Raw genomic sequence first — 18,999 nt, 5'->3', positions numbered from 1 at the left:
GCAGAGAGACACACACAGTGCCAAGGATGATCTCTCCTCTGGTGTTCCTCTGCCCTCACCCTCTGTGTGGGGTGAGGGGTGTGTAAGGGAGGAGGGGTGTGTGTGTGTGTGTGTGTGTGTGGGGTCCCATATATCCAAACACCCAACACGCTTTAACTGCTTCCTGCAGAGTCAGCTTTTTAGCTGCTTCTCATACTGACTGAATGTCTTCAGTTTAACAGAGATAGAGAGGGGGCTCGGGGGGGGGGGGGGGGGTTAGGCGCAGGAGAATTGAGGACAGAGAGAGAGATCCGGAGAGAGAGCGGCTTCAGAGGGATCTGCTCTTCTGCTCTCTCCTCCTGCAGTTCATTTCCAGTTGAATAACTGTCTGGTCATGAACATCAGAGACAGAGCCCGAGATCACAGCAGATCCTCTGTTACTTTGGGTTTCGCTAATGAGCCATGTTCTCTTCTACCGTCCCTCCTTCATCCATCCCTCCCTCCCCTCTTCTCTCCACCCCTCTCTCCCTCCCCTCTCTCCCTCCCCCATCCCTCCCCTCCTCTCTCCCCCTCTCTCCCTCCCCTCCTCTCTCTCTCTCTGCTGCCTGTCCTTTGAAAGAGAGCTGCAGCTACTGTGGTAAGCAGGTCGCCGTCTCTCCCTCCATCCCTTCTTCCTTTTCTCCATCCTTCTCCTTCCCTCTCTCCTTCCATCTCTCCCTCCCTCCCTCCCCCCTCCTTCCCTCCCTCCCTCCCTGTCTCCTGGGTGGTTTATTATTTGTCACAGACCTGAACAGCATCAGTTCTCTGGCCTTGTTTAGGTACAACCACAAACCTGACACACACAAACACACACACACTGCTGGGTTCTATCTCTCTCTTTCTCACACACACACACACACACACACACACATAGTGCAAGAAGGAGAGAGAGAGTGACAGACAGAGAGAGGAGAGTAAAATAGGGAAAAAGGGAGAGATGGAGGGAGAAAGGGGGAGGGAAGGAAAGAGAGAGAGAGAGAGAGAGAGAGAGAGAGAAAGAGAGAGAAAGAGAGGACTAGAAAAGACACCAATAGGAAGAGGGAGATTAATATGAATGTGAACAGTCGGTGTTGCACGCAGAAGGCAATTATTTTATTCTTACCAGTTTTTAGGTAACCACCCCCCACCCCCCTCTCCCTCCCCGTCCTCTCCTTATAATGGATGCTTAAAAGTTGAACATGGCTGTCATGAAGAGCGCAGGCCTGGGAGGAGAGCTGCTTGCGTAACAGAGGGGCTGCAGGGAGTGCAAAGTAGAGCACACGAGGAGAGGAAGAAAGTTTGGGCACGAAGAGGGAAGGGAGGGGGCAGGACATGGGGAGAGATGGAAGGATGAACAAACGGAGGGAGGGAGGGATTTATCACCCCTCCCCCTCTTCCTGGTCTGTTAAGGTGGTGTTCTTGAAGACCCTTCCTCCGTTTAGATAATGGAGCTTTTATTGAAGTAGGCCAGGCAGCAGTTTGGGAGGGTGTTTGTTTGCAAGCACGTCACATTGTTGTCACAACATTACAACACCCTCTATACTTCCCCTCTCTTCTCACCCTTCAGTCTCAAATCTCTCTCTCTCTCTCTCTCTCTCTCTCTCTCTCTCTCTCTCTCTCTCTCTCTCTCTCTCTCTCTCTCTCTCTCTCTCTCTCTGTCTCTCTCCTTCCATCCTTCTCTCCCTCCCTCCATCTGTTTATAGTTATTGTTTCCCCACAGCACACACACACCTTCTGCCCTGGGAACGCTCCCCAGCAGAGGAGCCTTAGTGCCTCCTGATCTGATACACAGTCTGGCTTCCATATTGGGCTTGAGTGTGTGCATGTGTGTGAAGAAATGAGTCAGGTAGAAATATTGAGAGAGAGAGAGAGAGAGAGAGAGAGAGAGAGAGAGAGAGAGAGAGAGAGAGAGAGAGAGAGAGAGAGAGAGAGAGAGAGAGAGAGAGAGAGAGAGAGAGAGAGAGAGAGAGAGAGAGAGAGAGAGAGAGAGAGAGAGAGAGAGAGAGAGAGAGAGAGAGAGAGAGAGAGAGAGAGAGAGAGAGAGAGAGAGAGAGAGAGAGAGAGAGAGAGAGAGAGAGAGAGAGAGAAAATATAGGGATGTACAGTAGAGAGATACAGGGAGGGAGAGAGAGAGTGGGAGAGTGGTGGAGAGTGTCTGTGTGTGTGTGTGTGTGTTTGAGAGAGACAGAAAGGGAGAGAGAGTGTGTGAGAGAGAAAGAGAGGGAGAGCAAACTACAGGAGTTGAACCAGTGTGTGTGCAGAGCGAGAACATGAGCTAGTTCAGCTGACCTGTCATATGAATCAGAGTCTCTAATCAAACCTTTATCAATTAATTGATCTTTTCCTCCACGAGTGCTATGGAGAACCCCCCGCCCCCCCCCCCCCCCCCCCCCGCCGCCTACCAGAGAGCCCCCTCTCTACAACAAACCACTCTCCTATGATCAAGGAAGCCTGAATCAGGCCCGACGGAGAGGAGAGTTGTCCCCCCAATCTCTCCGTCTGCAGAGTCTCTTTTCCTCCAGTCTCCCTCTCTTTCCCTCTCCTTTCCCCTCCCTTCATCTCCTCCTCCTCCTCTCCTCACCTGGGCTCATTAGTGTGGGACATGGTCTGATTCTGACTGCAGCTCTGGGTGCTCTTGGTAGCGAACAAGGCTTAGTCCTCACTGGCCTTTACTGGCTTTTTAGTCTCTCCAGTCCTGGCATGTTCTCTGCATGTTCTCTCCGTGTTCTCTGCATGTTCTCTCCCTGTTTTCCCCATGTCCTCCCCTGTCTCCCCTCACGGTTCTCACTCTCGGGGTTCTCCTTCCCAGCACGGTGGATCCGACTCCGTCTCTCTGGTTCCACTGCAGGAGAAGAACAGTGGTGCTGAGAACAGTTTCCACGTCGGGTTTTACAGCTTTAATCTTTGTTTGTTCTGTCTTGGAAGGAAGAACTGGAACATGGTTGTCTGTTCCGCTCTGTGACCCTAACAAGGTTTCCTGTTCTGGTTCATGGTTCCACATGGTCCCATGCTCCGGTTTCTAACATGCCCCCTCCTCCCTTCCTCTCTCTGTGTCTCCAGGGTAACCAAGAGGCCGGCAACCCTCCAGACAGCATGGCCCAGCCCTACCCCCCCGCCCAGTTCCCCCCTCCCCCACAGACGGCGCTCCCGGCTGAGTTTGGCGCGCCGCACGCCCTCCCCTCGCAGGAGTACGCGGGGCAGAGTCGGCTGGCGGACCACGCCCTGACCCTCTACACAGCCACACACACACACAGCGACGCTCCCGGCAGTGACAGCAACACGCCCGCCATCACCGTTAACACCACCGCACCGGTACGTAAGAAGGAGGAGAACACACACACAGATACACACACGCTCACACTGTAAAGACCAGGACGGTGATGGTGACTGACCGTCTCTGTATCAGGCTGGATATCAGGGAATTTAAGAAGGTAGGTTAGGTAATGTGTGAGTTACACAAGACTCAGCCTTAGCTGCGCTTTGATTTGGGAGCAACACATGCACACCTACAAACACACCTACACACACCTACACACACCTACACACACACCCAGCCATGAAAAGAACAGGACCTGGAGATACTCTGAGCAATGGGAGGGAGGTGATGGGATTTAATTGGAAACGTTCAAGCTGAAATGAAAGTGCATTTTAGACAGGAGAGGTCAGGAGAGTTTAGTTGTATCTCTGTGTGTGTGTGTGTCTCAGTGTCTGTGTGTGTATGAGAGAGAGTGCGTGTGTGAAATGTGTAAACTTGGGGTTAGTTTTGTTTATTTCTGAGGAGAAGGAGAATTCGACATTTCGTACATATGAATGATTCAGTCTCTCTGAAAGGGGTGCTGGACCTCCCTCTCATCCACTCAGTCTCTCTCTCACACACACACACACACACACACAGAGACACACACAGACACACACACACACACACACACAGAGACACACACAGACACACACACACACACACAGAGACACACACACACACAGACACACACACACAGAGACACACACACACAGCCATGCGTTTAACCGGAGAGAAGCATCCGGATTAAAATCAGGAAAAGAGGAAATGGGTGGAGAGAAGAGGAGAGATAAAGAAAGAGAGGGAAGAGCTTTGCGGTGTTGGACTGCAGGTCCAGAGGTCACGAGTTGGAATCCACCCTTTGCTCGCTTTGGTTAAAAGCACCCGCTAAACAAATACATTAGGATTATGACATGAATATTAGATGAGGGGTGGCAGGAGGGGGAGGAGGCAGGAGTAGGACACACACGCACACACACACACACATCCAGCTATGTATGTATGTTGTTTAGCTGGAAGTTCCAATATGCACACCTCACCTTTTCCTGAGTTCGGGGAAGAAAACCTTCTGTGCCTGTTCTCCCCCCTCCCCCCACCCCCCCTCCCTGAGTCAGTATAAACCGCATGTTTGAAAGTAGGTGAAGTGATGAATTATACATTTCATCATGTATGCGGAAGGTAACCTGGGGTTCACCTGTACAGAGAGGAGAGGAAAGAGGTGTTTGTCCCTCTCTTCTCCCCTCGTCTTTTCCCCCCAGCGGAGAGACAGGAAGCATGTATGGACAGACAGGAAGTGTGTGTGGACAGACAGGAAGTGTGTGTGGACAGACAGGAAGTGTGTGTGGAGAGACAGGTCTCTCATTTATCTGTCCTCTTCTACCTCCACCTCTTCCTCCCTCTCCTCCTCTTCCTCTCATCCACCTTGTCTCTCTCGTCTGTTATCGCTCCTCTTCTCTCCCCCGCCTCCCTCCTTCTCTTCATTCTGTATTTGATTTCATTTCATCTTTCTTCCCCCCTGCTGAGAAGAAAGACAAGGGACAGGGGTCATGGAGAGATGAGAAGCAAGAAGCAGTCCTTCTCTCTCTCTACCTCCTCCCCTCTCTCTCTCTATCTCTCTCTCTTTCTCCCCTCCTCTCCCTTCATCTCTCGTTCTTTGGGGTGTGTGTATGTATGGGGGGGTCTAGCTGTTTTCAGCTCTAATGACAGACCATACTGTCTCTCACTGGGTGGCAAACACACACACACACAGAGGTGGGGACACACACACACACTCACAAGCCACCGAAAGACTTTGATTGGAACACCCCGCAGAAAACAGTGCATGAGACCTAACATCTCCAAGCCCCCCGCCTGCCCCCCCCCCCCCCCCCTCGTCTCTCCTCCCTCCTGCTCCCTCAGCAGCTCAACTTAAAGACTTAAAAAGAGTCGAGAGCGAGAGAGAGCGAGGGCGGGCGGGCGGGCGGGGGAGGGGAGAGAGAGAAGAGTGGCATTCTCAGAGATGTATGGACTGGAATTCCCTGTGGTGACAGAAGATATGTGTTTAATGTAATGAGAAATAGATTATCTCTCTCTCTCCTTCTCATCCCTCCTCTCCGTCTATCACTTCACCTCTCCTCTCTCTCGCTCCTTCTCATCCCTCCTCTCCGTCTATCACTTCACCTCTCCTCTCTCTCGCTCCTTCTCTTCCCTCCTCTCCGTCTATCACTTCACCTCTCCTCTCTCTCGCTCCTTCTCTTCCCTCCTCTCTGTCTATCACTTCACCTCTCCTCTCTCTCTCTCCTTCTCATCCCTCCTCTCCGTCTATCACTTCACCTCTCCTCTCTCTCGCTCCTTCTCTCCCTCTGCCACTCCTCCCCTCTATCCTTTCCTGGGTAGGGGTGTGTACAGTAGTTTGTTGTCTAGATGTTTGTTGTTGTGAGATTGAGAGAGAGAGGGCAGAGAAAGGGCAGAGAGATGGATGGAGAGAGAGAGAGAGAGACAGAGAGAGAGAGAGAGGAAGAATACAAAGAGAGAAGTAGGCTGTTTCATAACCAACCTCGTTATCTGGGCTGCTTGGTTCAAGCAGTGGGAGCCGTTTGGGTTTTCATGAGTAATCATTCTAGTTTCAGATAACAGACAGGCTTGTTAGGACTGACTCTCACATCTCCACTCTCACTCAGTCCTGCATCACTCCTCTCACCACTGTCCAAAGGGGATTCTGGGTGAGAGCGATAACCAACACACTGTCAAGCACACGCACACACACACACACACACATATATTAAAAAGTCAGGACAGAACAAGACTCCAAAATAGAGATATGTCTGCAGTGTAGGCATATACTTTGGTTTCATAAAGACACACAGACGGTCTTCTCTTTTTCAAATCTAGTTTAGTTTAGACATAGTGGCTCCTCAGTCCCTCCTCACCCTCTCACCCCCCTTGTCACCCTTCCTCCTCCCTCACACTCCCCTCAGTTCCTCCTCACCCTTCCTCCTCCCTTATTCTCTTAGATGCCAGAAGCGTTGTTAGAGAGGAGGAAACAAACCAAGATGGATGGATGGATGAAGGGAAGGAAAGATACTTTAATAAGAGGAAGTGGGTGTGTGCGTGTGTGTGCGCACACAATCTGATGCAACGTTCCTTCCTGTCGGTACTCCAATCAGATCGCTCCTCACGGAGGGGCGGAGAGAAGACACTGTATGAGGCTCTCAGAGAACAGCTGGAGGAATCTGTGTTAGGAGGAGGAGAGGAAGGGAGGAGAGGAGGAGGAGGGGAAGAGGAGGAAGGGAGGAGGAGGGGAGGAGGAGGAAGAGAGGAGGAGGAGAGGAAGAGGATGAGAGGAGACAGTGTCATCTTTTTCTCTCCTTTTGTTTGTTGCCTCTTTCTATCCTCTCTCGCTCCCTCGGTTTCATCACTGCCTCCTGCCTAGAGTGTGTGTGTGTGTGTGTGTGTTCTATACGCGTGTGACAGCAGCTGTCAGGCCAGTGATGGTCGTGTTCCTCAGGTACATCAGCAGGTGATTATTTTACACCTCAGCTCAGCTGTTCTGCTACCTGAGAGAGAGACAGAGAGAGACAGTGAGGGAGAGGGGGAGGTGGAGAGAGACAGAGACAGTGAGGGAGAGGGGGAGGTGGAGAGAGACAGAGACAGTGAGGGAGTGAGTGAGTGAGTGAGTGAGAGAAAGAGGGAGACAGAGGGCCTCATCTACTAACAGGATTGTGTCCATTTCAGCCATAAAATAGCGGGTAAAGACATAAAACCATATTTACAAAGGCAGCACATGTGTACACTAGTCACCCAAACTGTATGGAATCTAATATCCCTCCTGAGGTTATAAAAGCCAAAGCCTCTCCCCTCCTCTCCCTTACTCCTCACCCCCCCCCCCCCCCCTTAACCCTCCCCCCCTGACCCTCTTCCCCTGCCCGCCTCCTCCCCCCTCCCCTACCTGGCTGACCAAAGGGGAGACAAAGTGAGACCTTGAATCAAACAACTGTCAGTGTTAACACTGTCAGTCAGTGTCTCCTGATGGTCCATAAAAGCAGATAGATGCCTGCCATTACCCTGGAGATTGTGATTATGATAATGAGAATAATAAAGGGGATCATCATTACCATCATGGTGATGATGATGATGATGATGATACTCACATGATAAATTATAATGAATCCATCACAGCATTTCCTAAACGGTGGGAGAAGCATCACTCAAGAGCCTGGAACCCGAACCACAGCATCCAGAGGAGTGTGTGTCTGTCTCTGTGTGCTGCTGGAGTATGTGTGTGTGTGTGTGTGCTTAGGTGTGTGTGTTTCTGTATTTGTGTGTGAAAGTGTGTCTATGTGTGCGCCTGTGTTTGTACGTGTAGGTGTGTAGGTGAATGTGTGTGTGTGTGTTTCTCTGTGTGTGTGTGTGTGTGTGTGTTTGTCTTTGTGCTGGAGTGTTTGTCATGAGGAGACTCCCTGGAGGAGCTGAAGTTTACATATCATATTCAAACAACTTCATACTCTCTCTGTCTGAGCCAGACCCACTCACGACTTCACTATATTATCATCTCTCTCTCTCTCCCCCTCCCTTCCATAGAAAACAAGTGTATGGATGGGATTAAATTGTTGTAAACATGTTTAAATTATGATGTTTGTTGCTATTCAGACAGTCTTTCATTAGTTATGTTTTCATTCCAGTTTATTAATTCCACTGACGGCTAATAACGTTTTATCAGTTTAAACATCGTCAAGAACGTCTCTCCCTTGCAAAAAAGGGGGGTTTGTTTGATTCGACAAGCCATTGCCTCCCCACGGTGGAATCCATCATTCCGCTCAGAGAGGAACTAGTGAATCAGTCACTGACATCGGACACATCATTTATATAGAGATGTCAGTGTGGTTTCCTTCAGTGATGGAGGGAGCCATGTTGAAAAGGTCTTTGGGGCCTCCCTCTCTCACTCTCCCTCTCTTTCTCTCTGCCTTTCTTTCTCTCTGTCTCTCTTTCTCTGTCATTCACTCTCCATCTCATATTTTCCCCTCTCTCTCTCTCTCTCTCTCTCTCTCTCTCTCTCTCTCTCTCTCTCTCTCTCTCTCTCTCTCTCTCTCTCTCTCTCTGTCTCTCTCTCTATCTCTATCTCTCTCTCTCTTTCTATCAGCTGGCCTGCTGTCATCCCTCTCTGTCTTCTTCCTTCTCAGCAGACCGCTCTTTACCCCCCCATGCCTTCCCGCCTCCCTCCCCTCCCTCCCCTCCCTCCTTGTCCTCCTCCCTCCCTCCCCTCCCTCCTTGTCCTCCTCCCTCCCTCCCCTCCCTCCTTGTCCTCCTCCCTCTCTCCCCTCCCTCCCCTCCCTCCTTGTCCTCCTCCCTCTCTCCCCTCCTCCCAGCGTTGCGGGCTGAGAGCAGCAGATGAATATGGGTGTGAGGCATGACCTCGGACACTCGACCATCACTCAGACAACGTTTAGCTTTTCTGCTTCTCCTCCTTCTCTGATTGAAAGATGGCAGGAGCAGAGTGAGTTCATCTGCCCTCCCCCCAGCCTCCCAGCCTCCTCCTCCCTCCACCCCCACCTCTGTGTCAGCCAGATCCTACGACTTGGAGGAGCGGGCAGGAGGAGGAGGAGGAGGAAGAGAAAGCTAAAAAACAAGGAGAAACCAAAGGGAAAAGAGAGGGAAGGAGGAGAAGAGAGGAGAACGTTTAGGTTTGAGAGGCAAAAAGGAACCCAAAACAAACAAAAAAAATAATCTAAGGGAACTAACGAGAGCTGTTGTTGTTTCCCTGGGGCAGACAGAGGATGTGACGCAGACTGAGGACTCGTCAGAGAAGCAGCAGCCCAAGAGGTTACACGTCTCCAACATCCCCTTCCGCTTCCGGGACCCCGACCTCAGACAGATGTTCGGGGTGAGTGTTGCCCTTTGACCTCTACCTGGTTTGATCACAACACAAACACACACACACACACAGATAATATACATACACACCTTTTAAAACACACAGTTGACCTTTGCCCTTGCCCTCTGACATGAAACACACTCATATAGTCTTACTTATTATACAAAGAGTATAATAAGTAAATAAATTGTGCTGTGTCTCACAGACCGCACTGTAAGACACGCCACTCTTGACCTATCAGAGAGCACCTCTGAGAACACAACCAAAACTGTCCAATCACTAGAGGACGAAGAGGACTGCCAAAACAATCTAATTTAAATGTTACTCACTAATTGCTCCATTAGAACCCACAGGCGTTAATTCTCATCGTTATGGATACGGCATCAAACTGATGATATTAATTACTGGAGAGGGCTGGAAATGACTAAATAAATTACAAACAACATGGTTGGTGCTCTCTCTCTCTCTCTCTCTCTCTCTCTCTCTCTCCTCTCTCTCCTCTTTGAGCCTTAGATGAGGGTGAAGCAGGTTGATGAATTGAGAGGGTGTGGTGTACTGTGGGAGTGGAGGGTCTGAATGTAAATGAGATGCAGATGTTTGTGGGCTGAGGGGTGAGTGAGAGGAGGGTGAGGTTTGTGTCTGTGTGTGGTGGGTTGAGGGGAGGTGATAAAAGACAGCAGATGTTTTTAATGTGAGAATCTCTCTTTCACTCTCTCACTCTTTCTCTCTCTCTCTCTCTCTCTCTCTCTCTCTCTCTCTCTCTCTCTCTCTCTCTCTCTCTCTCTCTCTCTCTCTCTCTCTCTTTCTCTCTCCTGTTAAATTATCTTAGTAATGAGGCTATTACAGAGGGATTGTGTGTACTTCTGACCAGCACTTACACTTACACACACACACACACACACACAGGTGGAAAGACTAAAATAGAAAAAGGAGATGAAAAGAGAGCAGAAAATATTGTGGGAGAAGAACAGAGATGGAGAATAGATGAGAGGATAGGAGAGAGAGAAGAGGAGACAGAGAAGAGGAGAGAGAGAAGAGGAGAGAGAGAAGAGGAGAGAGAGAAGATGGGAGAGAGGCAGTGGGCAGCATGTCAAGCCCCCCCCCCCCCCCCTTCCCCCTTGTGTGCCAGCTTCCCCAGGCCCTCAGGACCTCCATCTGGTCTCCATGGTGAGCAGATCCTTCTGCCCAGCAGCACTCTGGCTCCCCACCGCAACCTGCTCACCGCTAACCACTGCTAGCCCCTCCGCTACAGGACCTCTCCCTGGACACACTACTGTGGGGGCCGGGGGGGGAATCCTGGGGGCAGGGGGAGCCAATCTCTCTCTCTCAACTTACCTCTCTCTCTCTCGAAAGAAAACTATCAGACAGACTAGCGACTAGGGGTACATGAAAGGGTGTATCTATTAGTTTTCTTGCTAATAGATAGCCTAGCCCTTAAGTAATGAGGGGGGGTGAGGATTAGCATGCTAGCTGGAGGTTAAGGGTGTTAAGATGAAATGCCCAGCAGTCTCTAACAAGGTGCAGAGAATAAGAAAGAGGCTCATTAAGAAGACCACAGTGGACTTTAATCACTGATTAGACAGTGTGATGTGTGTGTGTGTGTGTGTGTGTGTGTGGCTCGGTGCAGAGACTCCTCCGCTTGAGGGCTGGAGAGTGACCTGCTTTCTCTCCCTGGGTTATTCAGCTGCATACACCCCCCTTATCCTCCCTCCCTCCTCGCTCATCCTCCATCCATCTCTTATCCTCCCTCCCTCCTCGCTCATCCTCCATCCATCTCTTATCCTCCCTCCCTCCTCGCTCATCCTCCATCCATCTCTTATCCTCCCTCCCTCCTCGCTCATCCTCCATCCCTCCCTCTCTCAGCCTCTCAGCCTTGCTTGTTTCAGCCTGTCAGCCTCTTTCTCTCAGCCTCTCCCCAGCCTCTCCCCAGCCTCCTGGGTCAGAACACCGCAGCCCCCGCTGGTTTCACAGAAAGCTCTAGATGAACCTATTCTGACCCTTCTGGTGTGTGTGTGCATGTGTATGTGTGTGTGTGTGTGTCAGGTCTAAGGTGTTAGCAGGTTTCCTGCTGGTCCTGCTAGTGTAAGACCTCCTGGTGAGGTGAACCCAGAGGAGCTGCACACACACACACACACACACACACACAGATGCACACTCACACACATGCACACACACAGACGTACGCAGCATGATAATGAGAAGAGGCCCTCAGCGCTCACAACACCTTACGCACCCATGCATACCATACATACAATATTAACATGCTACCTCTCTTCTGGATCACACGCGCACTCATGCGCACGCACGCTAAGTCACTCTCTTCATCATCCTCTTAAGGGTGGTTCCATTGTGAGAATATGGATACTGCCTTTCAAACGAGACGGACATCATTCCCTCCATCTCTTTCCTCTTTTCATCTCTCCTTCGTTCTCTCTCTCTGTCTCTCTCTCTTGCTCCCCCCTCTCTCTATTTCCCTCTTTCTTCCGTCTCTCTCTCTATCTTTCTCTCTCTGTCTCGCTCTCTCTCTCTCTTGCTCCCCTCTCTCTCTTTCTCTCTGGAGACTCCTCCCCTTGAAGGCAATTTTATTAGCAGTGCTGATGCTGCTGTTTAAATGTGTGTGTGGAGAGAGGTGTGTGTGCGTGTGTGTGTGTGTGGGGAGAGGGGTGTGTGTGTGCGTGTGTGTGTGTGTGTAGGGAGACGTGTGTGTGTGTAGCGAGGGGTGTGTGATCAGTGGTGAGCATTGCTACTCCTCAGTGCCATGTGTGAGTCCACAAAGACGACTTTCCCCGAAACTCATGAACTGACACCACAAGCCCATTCCTCTTGGTTATAACACACCCACTGCACACGACTCTCACACACACATATACTCACAGAAGCCCATTCTGTTTGGTTAAAACAATTAACATCTCTACATTGCACAAGGGAAGCAGTGCAGTGAGCTCATGTGAAAAGGCGACATCATGCTGGGATGAAAACACCAGTGTGTGAGTGCGTCAGTGTGTGAATGTGTGAATGTGTGAGTGTGTGTGTTAGTGTGTGAGTGTGTGTGTGTGGCCCTCACTTCTCTTCTCTGATAAGGTGACATCCTGTTGTCTGATGATGATGAATGCAACACTTTGCAACTGTACTTGTGCTCGTTGACCCCGCACACCCACCTGAACCCGCACACGCCTTGCACACGCCTTGCACACGCCTTGCACACACCTCGCACACGCCTTGCACACGCCTTGCACACGCCTCGCACACGCCTCACACACACCTCGCACACGCCTCGCACACGCCTCGCACACACCTTGCACAGCGGGCCTGGTTAAAGAGCACTGCCCTACAAAAGCAAAAGACCGTAACTCGCCGAAGTGTAGAACGGAGAAAACAGAGTTTTTGCACTTTCAAAGTAGTTGTCCTGCTAAATGTATTTTAGGTAGGACACTGGAAATCTATCAGTTTGATGTTTAAGTGATGACACATTATGTAAAAAAAAAAATTGTTGAAAATGTCGATCTTAAACTGCACTTTTGACCCCTATTTTGAAGCTTCGGTATTATACTATAGTATATAGTAAGTGGTCATGCCAATGCAAAATACAGTAACTTCCGTTTCTTCGCTCACTTAGTTGCTTATTACGATATAAACTGTATATTATAAGCCAATGTAACATACACGTGGATACCTGTCACAAGACTCACAAGACAAGTGTTTTTGATTTAACTGCCAGGGTAGGATACCTATAAACGACTCATGTGTGGGATGTTTTGTGTTGAACGCCAGCCAGTAGGCTAGGCTAATGCTAGATGTGTTTTTTGTTGCTAGGTTACGTATTAGTCAAAGTGTAACCGTAACTCCATTTGAACGTTTATGAGTGCCGCAAAACAAAGGCAAAGAACCGTAACTGATACGGCATTCTGCATTGGCTTTCTAAAGCCAAAGCAGGCTTTTGGAAGTTACGGTGAAGATAACAACCTATTTTCTCTGAAAAACAGACGAGTTAGTTTAAGATATTTGGCCACATGATAAAGCAGACATTAACTGTTCCGAAAATGAAAAAATATCACTTTCGACAAAGTTACGGTCTTTTGCCTTTGCACGGCAGAGCACAGTGGCAGCTCACCTCTTATCATTAGGGTTAAGAGAGGCTTGATCCCCATGAGCCCTCACTCACACATCTACATGAACCCTCTCCTCCTCCTTTCCTCTCCTCATCTCCTCATCTCCTCTGTCCTCAACTTCTTCTCTCCTCTCTCCTCATCTCCTTCTCCTCTCCTCTCTCTCTCTCTCTCTCCAGTGTGGTAACTAGACGAATATAAGAGCCATCTCATCTCCAGCTGCTATTAGAGCTTCTATCTAACTATCCATGTATATTCCTCCATCACTCCCCCCCCCCCCCCAGGAATGAAGGTGACGTGCACCGCTTGGCAGGGTAATTAGTTTTAATGAAATAATACGGCCCATTGTAGACAGCAATTAAAAGTCTCTCTCGGTCTTGTCATTAGTGAGGAACTTAAGAAGCCGCTGTGTCCTAACGATGCGTTAGCAGCAGCCCACCACTCTGGCTAATCGACAGTCCTGGAAGCAGGCTGACACGCCACCCAACAGCACGGCCAACACCCCCCCACACCTCCCTAACACCACCCAACAGCACGGCCAACAGCCCCCCACACCTCCCTAACACCACCCAACAGCACGGCCAACAGCCCCCCACACCTCCCTAACACCACCCAACAGCACGGCCAACACCCCCCCACACCTCCCTAACACCACCCAACAGCACGGCCAACAGCCCCCCACACCTCCCTAACACCACCCAACAGCACGGCCAACAGCCCCCCACACCTCCCTAACACCACCCAACAGCACGGCCAACAGCCCCCCACACCTCCCTAACACCACCCAACAGCACGGCCAACAGCCCCCCACACCTCCCTAACACCACACACTCTCACACACAATGTGTTACAAACATGTGTGTGAGTGTAACACATTTAAAATAACACAAGGTGAAACATTGAGGAAGATTAGCCATGTGATGATTGTCATTTTCCTCACTACCATAACATTTTGATAAGGCTGTGAAATAGCTTCACTCATTTCCTCTGTTCATTCCATTGTGGGAAACCATTAAGATTTTATAATCTCATCTCTCCTCTTTGCCCCCTCCCTCCCCCTTGCTCTCTCTCTCTCTCTCTCTCTCTCTCTCTCTCTCTCTCTCTCTCTCTCTCTCTCTCTCTCTCCCCCTTCTTTCTCTCTCTCTCTCTCTCTCTCTCTCTCTCTCTCTCTCTCTCTCTCTCTCTCTCTCTCTCTCTCTCTCTCTCTGTCTCTCTCTCTCTGTCTCCCTCTCCCCTTCTTGCTGCAGCAATTTGGGAAGATTCTAGATGTGGAGATTATCTTCAATGAGAGAGGATCCAAGGTAAGTCAACTAGAACAACAGCTGCTTCATTACCACCACCGCCTTCCACTGGTTAGTAATGACGGCATTAGTACGCTGCCGTGTGTGTGTGTGTGTGTGTGTGTGTGTGTGTGTGTGTGTAAGTGGTCTCTAAGCTAACTTTTCCAGGAGATGTCTGTTCTGGATTGTTGTTGTGTTTGTTGTGAGCTCCAGCTATGATCATTGTATCGTTAACACTGCCAATCGGTACGTGATGAAGCAGTTTCACTCTTCATCATCTGAACCTGGTAGGTATTTTTGAAGCGCTGCCAGAACACCTTTTGCTCTCTAGCCTGAAACATCACAGCCACACATACAAGCTCAGTATAACGTACTGTGGTATAGTACTGTGTAATATGGTATAATATACTACAGCATAGTATATCATACTGCTGCTTGTAATACATATATATAGAATCTCCAGCATTATTACATACAGTACAAGCCCCCATAGAATGATCTCTCCATGGAAAGACCAGCCCTCATAGAAGAATTTCTTCAGCACTATATACAAGCCCCTATAGAAGCAGCGTGTGGTCTATATAGGAGCCCCTATAGAAGCAGCGTGTGGTCTATATAGGAGCCCCTATAGAAGCAGCGTGTGGTCTATTTAGGAGCCCCTATAGAAGCAGCGTGTGGTCTATATAGGAGCCCCTATAGAAGCAGCGTGTGGTCTATATAGGAGCCCCTATAGAAGCAGCGTGTGGTCTATATAGGAGCCCCTATAGAAGCAGTGTGTGGTCTATATAGGAGCCCCTATAGAAGCAGCGTGTGGTCTATATAGGAGCCTCTATAGAAGCAGTGTGTGGTCTATATAGGAGCCCCTATAGAAGCAGTGTGTGGTCTATATAGGAGCCCCTATAGAAGCAGTGTGTGGTCTATATAGGAGCCTCTATAGAAGTAGTGTGTGGTCTATATAGGAGCCCCTATAGAAGTAGTGTGTGGTCTATATAGGAGCCTCTATAGAAGTAGTGTGTGGTCTATATAGGAGCCCCTATAGAAGCAGTGTGTGGTCTATATAGGAGCCTCTATAGAAGTAGTGTGTGGTCTATATAGGAGCCCCTATAGAAGCAGTGTGTGGTCTATATAGGAGCCCCTATAGAAGCAGCGTGTGCTGCAGCATGCTCCACTGTGCTAGCCTCCCTGGGTGTGTATAATGGTCTGTGTCAGACACCAAAGGTGTCCATTCATAACCCAGACAGCAGGGCTGTGCAGCAGGGCTGTGCTGCAGGGCTGTGCTGCAGGGCTGTGTCCCTGTGGAGCAGGCATGCTGGGGATGGTTAGTCTAGCAGCAGTCACCTGGGTGTCTTCAGACACGTGTGCTCCTGGAAGGAGCCGTTAGCCAGTTAGTCAACTAGTCAGCTAGTCAGTCAACCACCCACACATACACTCAACTAACTAGACTGTCAAACAACCAGGTAGTCAACTAACAACCCAGTCAGCCTGCCAGCCAGCCAGCCCTCACCTCCCATCCCTCACCTCCCAGCCCTCACCTCCCATCCCTCACCTCCCAGCCCTCACCTCCCAGCCCTCACCTCCCAGCCCTCACCTCCCAGCCCTCACTTCCCATCCCTCACCTCCCATCCCTCACCTCCCATCCCTCACCTCCCAGCCCTCACCTCCCAGCCCTCACCTCCCGTCCTTCACCTCCCATCCCTCACTTCCCAGCCCTCACTTCCCATCCCTCACCTCCCATCCCTCACCTCCCAGCCCTCACTTCCCATCCCTCACCTCCCAGCCCTCACCTCCCATTCCTCACCTCCCATCCCTCACCTCCCATCCCTCACCTCCCAGCCCTCACCTCCCATCCCTCATCTCCCATCCCTCACTTCCCATCCCTCACCTCCCAGCCCTCACCTCCCATCCCTCACCTCCCATCCCTCACCTCCCATCCCTCACCTCCCAGCCCTCACCTCCCATCCCTCACCTCCCATCCCTCACCTCCCAGCCCTCAGCTCTGTCAGTCAGACAAGATTGAGCACCAGATAAGACAGCCTCGGCCGTCGTAACAAGCATTTATTGTTTGTGCCCTACAAAGCCATTACCCAGGATGCCTTTCTCCAGCACCCCCGCGCAAGCCATATAATGAAGCTAGCGGGCCATTAATAAACAATCTATTTTCTATGGAGCTTCGGCAATTTGCATTCAATATGTTTGTCTCCTTTGAAAAATGGTGTCTGTACTCTCCCTGTGTGTAAGCTAATTATTTGTGTGCATGATAAAACAGTAAGAAGAGCAAAGAAAAGACAGATAGAGAGCAGGCGGCCGTACCAGGGTGAAATGTCCAAAGGATTAATTTTGCCCTCAATTCGCTTCAGTTGCGTGTGTGTGTGTGCGTGTGTGTGTGTGTGTGTGTGTGTGTGTGTGTGCGTGTGTGTATTTCTTTATCTCAGCCTCCCCAAGGACAGAAGCATACTATTAAAGCTATGGAGGGAGGAGGGAGACCAGATGCATGCAGAACATATCCCACTGCTCTCTCTCTCTCTCTCTTTCTTTTTCTCTCTCTTCTCTCCATCTCTTGACCCCCCCCCTCTCTCTCTCTACTTCTCTCTCTGTTTCTCTCCTCTCTCCCCCTGCACCATTTACAGTGTGAGGAATGTATTGAGTTTTGTATAGGCATCCCTGTGTCTCTGAACACATGAGGGTGGGGGGGTAGGTAGAGAGGATGGGGTGGGGGGGTAGGTAGAGATGATGGGGGTGGGAGGGTAGGTAGAGAGGATGGGGGTGGGGGGGTAGGTAGAGATGATGGGGGTGGGGGGGTAGGTAGAGATGATGGGGGTGGGGGGGTAGGTAGAGATGATGGGGGTGGGGGGGTAGGTAGAGAGGATGGGGGGGTAAGTAGAGAGGATGGGGTGGGGTGGGGGGGTAGGTAGAGATGATGGGGGGGTAGGTAGAGAGGATGGGGTGGGTGGGTAGATAGAGAGGTTGGTAGGTTAGAGGGTAGGTAGAGAGGATGGGGTGGGGGGGTAGGTAGAGATGATGGGGGGGTAAGTAGAGAGGATGGGGTGGGGTGGGGGGGTAGGTAGAGATGATGGGGGGGTAGTTAGAGAGGATGGGGTGGGGGGGTAGGTAGAGATAATGGGGGGGTAGGTAGAGAGGATGGGGGTGGGGGGGGTAGGTAGAGAGGATGGGGTTGGGGGGTAGGTAGAGATGATGGGGGGGTAGGTAGAGAGGATGGGGTGGGGGGGTAGGTAGAGAGGATGGGGTGGGGGGGTAGGTAGAGATGATGGGGGGGTAGGTAGAGAGGATGGGGTGGGGGGGTAGGTAGAGATGATGGGGGGGTAAGTAGAGAGGATGGGGTGGGGTGGGGGGTAGGTAGAGATGATGGGGGGGTAGTTAGAGAGGATGGGGTGGGGGGGTAGGTAGAGATAATGGGGGGGTAGGTAGAGAGGATGGGGGTGGGGGGGGTAGGTAGAGATGATGGGGGTGGGGGGGTAGGTAGAGAGGATGGGGTGGGGGGGTAGGTAGAGATGATGGGGGGGTAGGTAGAGAGGATGGGGTGGGGGGGTAGGTAGAGATGATGGGGGTGGGGGGGTAGGTAGAGAGGATGGGGTGGGGTGGGGGGGTAGGTAGAGATGATGGGGGGGTAGGTAGAGAGGATGGGGTGGGGGGGTAGATAGAGAGGTTGGTAGGTTAGAGGGTAGGTAGAGAGGATGGGGTGGGGGGGGTAGGTAGAGATGATGGGGGGGTAGGTAGAGAGGATGTGGTGGGGGGGTAGGTAGAGATGATGGGGGGGTAGGTAGAGAGGATGAGGGTGTGGGGGTAGATAGAGAGGTTGGTAGGTTAGAGGGTAGGTAGAGAGGATGGGAGGTTAGAGGGTAGAGGGTAGTTAAAGAACAATGGTCGAAGAAAGTATGTTTAAAAGATCAAATTCACTCTCCACGGTTAATCATTTCTTTATTCTCTTTTTGCTGCAGTCAAAAGATGTATTGTAAATTGCAACTGACTTTATAGATTCCTGTAGACATTCTTGGGATGGCATATTTTTGATCTACCACCAAACAATACCTCTCCAAACCCCATTAGATTATAACCACAGAGAGAGAGAGAGAGAGAGAGAGAGAGAGAGAGAGAGAGAGAGAGAGAGAGAGAGAGAGAGAGAGAGAGAGGGGGGGGGGGGAGAGAGAGAGAGAGAGAGAGAGAGAGAGAGAGAGAGAGAGAGAGAGAGAGAGAAGGAAATCTAATATGATCTAATGGGATGGCTACAGCATTTTTACAGGCCAGCTCCAACGACAGCTAAAGCAATGGATTAGAAATGGTTGATGATCAAATTAACTGAAATTGCTTGAAGAATTCACATATTCTCACATATCGCACACACACACACACACACACTCACCTAAACACACACACACACACACTCACCCTCCCAATGCCAGTCGGGTCTCATTCAGAGGGAGGTATGTTGTTTGTGTAGGGCTAGCACTGTTG

General features: G+C 50.6%; 1 protein-coding gene across 2 annotated transcripts in view; it reads left to right on the top strand.

Annotated features, from left to right (window-relative positions):
* Window positions 1-3,075: 3,075 nt before the first annotated feature.
* Window positions 3,076-18,999, top strand: part of rbfox3b (RNA binding fox-1 homolog 3b) — a 34,957-nt gene continuing 19,033 nt past the window's right edge. The window contains exons 1-3 of one of the 2 annotated variants that reach the window (XM_084678753.1): window positions 3,076-3,309; window positions 9,039-9,152; window positions 14,497-14,550. In XM_084678753.1, coding sequence (XP_084534879.1) covers window positions 3,091-3,309; window positions 9,039-9,152; window positions 14,497-14,550 — 387 coding nt within the window. In that variant the 5' untranslated portion in view covers window positions 3,076-3,090. Of the gene's footprint in view, window positions 3,359-9,038; window positions 9,153-14,496; window positions 14,551-18,999 lie in introns of both variants that reach the window. The other variant, XM_084678752.1, reaches the window with a different exon arrangement.

This window comes from Hypomesus nipponensis, chromosome 17 (genome assembly GCF_054491055.1).
Source record: "Hypomesus nipponensis isolate SF chromosome 17, ASM5449105v1, whole genome shotgun sequence".
NCBI classification, from domain to species: Eukaryota; Metazoa; Chordata; class Actinopteri; order Osmeriformes; family Osmeridae; genus Hypomesus; species Hypomesus nipponensis.
The sequence above is the reverse complement of the archived record's forward strand: the minus strand, read 5'-3'. Positions and strand labels throughout refer to the sequence as shown.